Genomic DNA, 7,898 nt, shown 5'->3' with positions numbered 1-7,898 from the left:
GGCGCCCTTTCTTCCCTTCTTCTTTTGACCGCATCTTGTGTTACGTGTGGCTTGCTGCCGATCGATTCTTTTGACTGTTTGGTTCATGACTCTAGAATGCCGAGCTAAAATTGGGCTATGCCCACGAAATTTGGCTACTATTTGGTTGTAAGCAAAAAATTGATAAGCCCAAACTTTTTTTGGCACGCCTGACGTCCAGCAGGTTCCTTCACAAACTGCCGGCAAGATTTGGACGCTGGATTTGCTCGCCCCAGCTTTGGGCAGCCAAATCCCATGCAAGGACACGTGGCAGCAGAGCATAGGATATGCTAAAGCACATTAATGATTGGAGCATAACATTTAAATGAATATATCTCTCAAACTGTGATTCTAATTTATAATCCGTTTGAATTATCGTATTCCTCGTAATTTAATCAACAAAATAAGACCCATCTTAGTTATGCTCTAGTGATAAAAGTTTTAGCATTGTGTGAGACTCATATGTCATAGTAACTGCTTAGCGTTGTTTGGCAACATTTTTAGTATTTGACTTGTTTGCAATCCAAACAACTCTACTTCACCAAAATCTGATTTTGGTTTGGCATTCTAGGACACAAACTAAACAGCTCCTTAGACTGTAAGTGACTGCTGAGCTGACACTGCTTGATACTCCATGGCATAACTCGCGAGCAAATTGTAGTGGACCGGCCCTTTTCGTTCTAAAAAAATGGAGTTGAGATCGGAGTAGCTATTGACCTACTGTTTGTCTTCTTAGGGCTGGCCCAATCAAGTTTCATCAAAGAGGCCTACTAATCCTCAACAACTAAGCCCACTAAGTAGCTCATATAACAAGAATTATATATATATATATATATATATATATATATATATTAATAATTTCAAAATACACGTATGTATAAAAAAAACTCATATTTAACTTATCGTCGTCTGTTCAACGGGCGAGAACGAACGGGCGAGACGTTGTGGGCTCAAACGTTTGCGGTTTTTATGCGATTTAATTAATCAGAGAAAAGTAGATCTCGCTCGTTTACTGGACGAGATAAAGTTCTTGCCCGCTGAACGAGCAATACCTTGTACTCGGATCATATAATATTTCACTGTCCCCATAAAAAATCATAAACTGCCACATATCCTACATACCTGTTAACCATCGACAAAAACTCTAACATTATTGCAATCGAACAAAAATAAGTATGTAAAATTACATCTACAACGAAAAATTCAGTTACGACTACACTATATCTAAAACCTACATCTAATACCTAACATATATCTAAATACTACATCTAATTGCTAAGATATACGTTTAAACAGTATCTAATTACTAAACTATATCTAACACTAATTCAAAAACTAGATCTACATTCTAACATAAATCTAGTGACTATCCTACCAAGTTTGTAAAAAAATTCTAGATCTCGTATCATATCTATGTTAACATCTAACACTACTAGCTATCCTACCAAGTTTATAAAATAATCTGAGAAAAAAAATCTCTTCTCTCCGACAGAGCTTCGCCGTAATTTCCCCATCTCCCCTTCCCTCTCATCTCTTCTCCTCTTCTCTTGGCTCGAGTGTGGGAGGAAATGAGTGCTGACGTCGACAGGACTGGCACGACCGGGCTAAATAGCCAGAAGATCTCGCCGACTCAACGGACGAAACCTTTTGGGTGGGACCGCGCGGCGCCGCACCCACGAAGGTCTTGCCCGTTCAGCGGGCGAGAACTTCCATCTTGCACACTGAACGTGCGAGATCTACCTCTCTCCACTGGGTCCACAACATCTCCACCGTTCAATGGACGAGACTTTATTCTCATCCGTTGAATGAGCGACAATAGGTTAGATATGAGTTTTTTAAACCGACGTGTATTCTTGAAATTATTAATATATATATATATATATATATATAAACCAAAGCCCACTAATCAACAGGCCCAGCGATTCCTCCGACCATCCCCCAGCTTCCGGCCCACGTATTCAGCCCTTCCGAGAGGCGTCCTCCTCGCGTGACTCGCTCTCCTGCTCCACGGCTCCACCTCGTGAGCTCCGCCGCCGCCTCGCCAGTCGCTACAGGCCAGCCATCCTCCCCCACCTACAGGCTACAGCTAGAAAGCTCGCGGCTGCACTCGCATGCTCCTAGCCTCCTCTCGCCTATCGCCCCTGCGCGTCCCGCCTCGCCGCCTCCGCCACCTCGCTCCGGGGTACCCGATGGCCTCCACGTTCGCCATCCTCAGGCCCTCCGCGCCGGCCCCGCTCGCCGGCCGGGTCCAGGTTGCTGCGCCGTCGGCCGCGAGGGTGGCCCCGCCGTCCAGATCTAGGTTCTCGTCGGCCAGGGTGTCGCTTGGGTCGGAGGTGGCGGTCGGCGCCGACTCACTTTTCGCCGACTACAAGCCCACCACTGCATTCCTCTTCCCCGGCCAGGTACGAGCCAAAGCGAGCTCTTCCGCCACGTTGGGCTGTGCCTGTGTGAACTAGCTTAGGACGTATACACGCGAGACCGTATCATCCAGGAATACGAGTGAATTCTGGGAGTGGTGATCATTGTACAATGATTAACTCAATTATGTTTCAACTTTGAAATTAAAGACAAGTGTTTAATCTAACTGAATTACAAATTTGAAAGAATCTGAAGTAATTTGGCATTTGTAACTGTGTTCGAGTCATAGGCTTTTGTAAGCTTCAGTTGATTAAATCAAATTTTGACTACAAAAGATTGAAGTGTGATCCTTAGATCGTGCCGGGAGGTTCTGTTGATTTAAAATTTGGTGCTCTAGCGCTGTTGTAATTTGCATGCTACCACATGTATAATTTGAAGCTAATGAATACCTTTCCTGATCTCCAAAGGAAAAAAAAATTATGGCATGTACATTATACCTATCTGCCTGTCCATTTATAGCCGAATGCTTCTCATTTTAGGGTGCCCAAACAGTTGGAATGGGTGCAGAAGCTCAGAGTGTTCCAGCAGCTGCCAAACTGTTCAACCAGGCAAACGACATACTTGGGTATATCCGAACCTCTTATAGTATTTATATTTTTTTTCTCACACTTTCAGTACTTCTTTAAAGTTCATGAGGGGTCTTCTTCAAAGAGGAAGAAAGATGAGTGCTCATGCTAATGCTTTTCTTTCTTTTGGTTCATAAAGATACGACTTGTTGAATCTTTGCACCAATGGACCAAAAGAAAAGCTTGACTCAACAGTGATCAGTCAGGTATGTGGATTTCAGAGTCCAAAGCCATTTGCACCCATTTATAGCTAATCCGTTTTTTTATGCAACTTTGTTTCATGTATGTAGCTCTGTTCACTACTGCTAAATACCCTGCTACAGAAACATGTTTCTTGATTCATTTGATATTTTATAAAATCTATATGGTCATCTTGGGAATCACAAACTTTGATGGGCATTTTTTAAGCAGTACCTATGATCTGGTTTGGTTACCGATATTTGCATTTTGCAGCTTGCAATCATCCTGAAAATTCTCAGGAATTAATTTGGCATTTTTTCTTTTTTGAATCAGCTATATTGCATATTTGTATGAGTAAGACTGCCACGGATTATGCATTTGAAGTACAGTATTTTTTGCAGTCTTGTCAATGAAATATTGTGTTCTGTTTGTTAAGCAAGTCCATTTTGCAGCCAGCTATATTTGTTACCAGCCTTGCAGCGGTAGAGGTACTACGGGCACGTGATGGAGGCAAAGATGTAATTAACTCTGTAGACGTCACATGTGGTCTCAGCTTGGGAGAATACACCGCACTTGCATTTGCTGATGCTTTTAGGTATTCCTTTTTTCTATTTGAAAGCACTCATTTGTTATGCCAAAAATATAAGTGAAATGAACTCATGCGCTCATGTCCATCATGGATTGAAAAGAGTATACATAATAAGCTTATTTTGGTGACCATGGCTTGGATTTTATAGTATATCAAGTATGTACACTTACTCATTGCATATCAATACGCAGCTTTGAGGACGGCCTGAAGCTTGTCAAGCTAAGAGGAGAAGCTATGCAGGTTAGTCTACAGAAACTATGAGATTGTATGTTTTGCCTCTAGGTTGACTTTTAATATTTATTATCTGTGTAGGATGCTTCATATGCTGCCAGTAGTGCGATGGTTAGTGTAATTGGTCTAGATTCAGAAAAGGTGCAACAACTATGTGATGCTGCTAATGAGGAAGTAGATGAAAAAGAAAGAGTTCAGATAGCAAATTTTCTGTGTCCTGTAAGTATTATATCTGATGCTATAAGTAGCCCTGTTAGTTGCCTACTAGGTCTTGATTGAATTCAATTGAAGCAACACTACATTACAGGGGAATTATGCAGTTTCTGGTGGTGTAAAGGGTATTGAAGTGGTTGAAGCCAAAGCAAAGTCCTTCAAGGCCAGAATGACGGTTAGTGTCCCAGTTTATATTTGCTGGAGGCATATTTATGGAAATAAAATTTTAATACCACCTATGAAATATTTAATCTGGCTATCACAATTTTCAGTTATTTCGGTGGCTTTCATTGGTTTGCTTTGGTACATTGTCACCATAGTATTTTACTCAACGAGCTAACCATTATGTTATCAGGTCCGCCTAGCTGTTGCTGGTGCTTTCCATACTAGCTTCATGCAACCAGCTGTTTCAAGATTGGAATCTGCGTTGGCTGCCACAGAGATTAGAACACCGAGAATTCCAGTCATCTCCAATGTTGACGCGCAACCTCACTCAGACCCTGACACAATTAAGCAGATTTTGGCGCAGCAGGTGAGCTCTATATCAAACTGCCAATTTGTATCACAGGCTTGCCACTTTCTAGGGCGAAGTGATTTGTGACTGTTGTATGGCTCTGACTGACCGGAGCAACAGGTAACCTCTCCTGTACAATGGGAGACCACTGTGAAGACTCTTATGGGCAAGGGGCTTGAGAAAAGTTATGAACTTGGACCTGGAAAGGTAAGAGATTTGCTTATAGTTTGTGATCTATCTATTTGTTTAGTAATGCTTTCGAGTAATAGCAGTAAAGTATTTTTATACCAAATTTTAATATAGCAGCTTACCCATTTTCTGTAACCAGGTTATAGCAGGTATTTTGAAGAGGATCAACAAAGGTGCTAGTATTGAGAACATCGGTGCTTGAGATGTTAGAATTTCAAGATCTCCAGGTCATATAATAAGGTCAGGGGTCTGGAGTACCCCTGATGGTACGAAATTTTACAGAAAAGGGGTGATGGCAATTGCTCTCACTCATCAGGGGTAAAATACGACCCTACAATGATTATTACGATGATTATTGTAAGATCAGTTTCGATGCCATAGAGTTGGGAGATTTTTCGGTTATGTTTATTTACCTCCCGTGGTTGAATTTAGACCTCGATGTGTAATGTACACTTGTAAACTCGAGTGAAAACTCCATGATCATCTGAACGTAAGTGTAGTTTTCGCTGTATTAAAAATGTTAGAGCATGTCAGATTGGTAAGTTACCAAACATTTCACACGGTTGTTTTGCTGCATGCGCCACCGTTGAAATATTTAACTATATTATGTTCACATCGATTTAATTTCTGTTCACGATGCAGAACCGGACAGTTAGAGACTGTTTGGCAAAGCTTCTAAGCAGCCGTTTTTTTCTTTTAAACAGCAGTTTTTAGCTTTTTTTTTTAGTGGAATCTGTGAAAGTGATTTTCTAAAATAAACTAAAAATTAGAGTAAAAAAAAGTAATTTTCTCTAATTCATTTGTAGTAGAAAATCATTTTTTTATATATTTTATTTAAAAATCACTTTTAATTATAAAATCATTTTCTTTAAAAGATCACTTCACTTAAAAAATTTAAATCAAACAGAGCTCTATCAAGATTCAACCCAACACAACTATTTATGCTTAGAGAACTGAGCGTAGCTCTGGCTTCGGCGGGTGCGCTCACCTAGGGGTTGCAACTAAAGATGGCTAAATGGGCCGTGCTTACTGGGCCGGCCCGAGGCACGGAACTGTAGGCACGGCCCAGGCACGGCCCGGTCCGAGCCGAGATGGGCCGGGCCGGCACGGCACGAGGCCACGGGCCGTGCCTGGGCCGAGCGCGCGGCACGGCGGGCCGGCACGGCACGGCCCGGTCGAGTCGGGCCGGCACGGGCACGGCCCGACCCACGAGCGGCACAGGCAAGGCACGGCCGGCTCAGGCACGGCTGGCCCAGGAGGCACGGCACGCGGCGGCCCATCACGGCACGGCCGGCCCATCACGGCACGGCCCACCGTGCCGGCTCGGCACGCGGCGGCCCACGGCACGGCACGGCCCACCACGGGGGGCACAGCCCGGTCGACACGTGGGGCACGATGGGCCGGCGGGGGCACGCGGGTTAACGGGTTAAACGGCCCGTTTAACCCGTTAACCCGATATTTTTGAATTTTATAGCCGTTTTGTGACCGTTTGAGCTCCAAAAAATTCGAAAAAAATTGCAAAAATCACCATTTTTCACCTATAAATAGAGGAGCACCTTGCCCTTCCATTCCACACCAGCAACACCATTTTCTCTCTTGTTTCCTCCTCTCATTCTTGTCTCAAAGTTCGTGAGAATTAGCGATAATTTGGCAAAATTAGTTTGAATTGTTGCAAAAAAATCCGAGCAATTCCAAAATCGTCATCCTGCTGATTTGCTATCTTGAAGTTGAAGAAATCTTGGTGATTTTTTTGCATCGTTGTTGAGTCTTATTTTATTATTTGATTATTTCTAACTCTGAATATTTGCAATTTTTGTAGTGTCATTCGACATTGATCATGGATGCCGGTGATCATGATACATCCATAGATCATGATTTTTTTCTTCAAGGACTCACAGGGGACTACGGCCCCTTTGATACTAGTGCTGCAGGTGATGATGGACCCGACGGTGAACCTCCGGTTGGTTCACATCCAGATCCAGGTGATGCAGCAGGAGTGCCATCGTTAGGCTCTACAAGTGCGCACACATTAGCAAGCAGCGGGTCTAAAAGATCAAGAGCCGGTACTTCCGAAGTTTGGCAAGACTTTGAAAGGATCTACAAAGAGGAAGATGGGGTAAGTGTCAGGTATGCTAAGTGTTATATTTGTAAAAATGAATTATCTGCAAAGCCCTCGGGTGGAACGGGGCACTTGAAGAGGCACGCCATAAGTTGCAAGCGAAAGAGTGGAGCAGCCATGAAGCAGACGGTGTTGCAGTACAACCCCGACGACTCTGTTCATCATTGGGAGTACGACTCTGCCAATGCTCGAAAAGAGCTATGTCGCTTCATTGCAAGAGCGGATCTACCACTCAATATCGGTGAGTCTGCTGCATTTGAAGATTACATTAAGCAAGCTCATAATCCTAGGTTCACGCATGTTTCTAGACAGACAACTAGTAGGGATATGGTAAAATACTACAATACGTGTCGTAGCAAACTTAAAGAAATGTTGCAAACATGTACATTTTCAGTTGCTTTGACCTCGGACATATGGGCAGGTAGGGCTAGAGAGGATTATCTTAGTGTGGTTGCTCATTTTGTTAATAATGATTGAGAATTAGAAAAGAGAATAATAGGTTTTCGCTTGATTGACAACGCGCATACCGGTGAAAATATTGCTGAAAAAATATCTCAAGTAGTTGCAGACTTTGGCCTCACGAATAAAATATTTTCTATCACTTTAGATAATGCCGGTGCAAATTCTAGAGCAATGGATATTCTTACTCCGTTGTTTAGTACTTATGCTGAATCTTTCTTGTTACATCAACGTTGTGCTTGTCATATTATCAATCTTATAGTAAAATCCGGTTTGAAGAGGTTATCGCGATACTTAGAAGATTTTCGTACTGCAATATCTTTTGTGAACTCCTCTAACCAACGAATTGCAGCATATAAACAGTATTGTGTTGCAATGGGTGTGCGTCCACGTAAGTTTGCT

General features: G+C 42.7%; 1 protein-coding gene across 1 annotated transcript; it reads left to right on the top strand.

Moving 5' to 3' along the window:
* The first annotated feature begins 1,940 nt into the window (after positions 1–1,940).
* On the top strand, positions 1,941–5,460 carry LOC133912297 (uncharacterized). The gene is made up of 10 exons (XM_062354963.1): positions 1,941–2,420; positions 2,916–3,001; positions 3,142–3,208; positions 3,635–3,777; positions 3,963–4,011; positions 4,084–4,221; positions 4,310–4,390; positions 4,571–4,747; positions 4,850–4,936; positions 5,058–5,460. The coding sequence occupies exons 1-10, from the start codon at positions 2,130–2,132 to the stop codon at positions 5,118–5,120; spliced, it is 1,182 nt and encodes a 393-aa protein (XP_062210947.1). The 5' UTR covers positions 1,941–2,129; the 3' UTR covers positions 5,121–5,460.
* Positions 5,461–7,898: the final 2,438 nt, after the last annotated feature.

Source organism: Phragmites australis, chromosome 3 (genome assembly GCF_958298935.1).
Source record: "Phragmites australis chromosome 3, lpPhrAust1.1, whole genome shotgun sequence".
In the NCBI taxonomy this organism is placed as follows: Eukaryota; Viridiplantae; Streptophyta; class Magnoliopsida; order Poales; family Poaceae; genus Phragmites; species Phragmites australis.
Note: the sequence above shows the minus strand (reverse complement) of the source record. Positions and strands in the feature narration are given on the sequence as shown.

What these genes read in the sequence shown, in the direction of transcription:
- LOC133912297 (XM_062354963.1), top strand. Translation starts at nt 2,130, where the DNA reads ATGCTCCTAGCCTCCTCTCGCCTATCGCCCCTGCGCGTCCCGCCTCGC. An exon ending in CAGGCAAACGACATACTTGG is followed by an intron (nt 3,002 to 3,141) that starts GTATATCCGAAC and finishes TGGTTCATAAAG; the next exon opens with ATACGACTTGTTGAATCTTT. An exon ending in TAGCAAATTTTCTGTGTCCT is followed by an intron (nt 4,222 to 4,309) that starts GTAAGTATTATA and finishes ACTACATTACAG; the next exon opens with GGGAATTATGCAGTTTCTGG.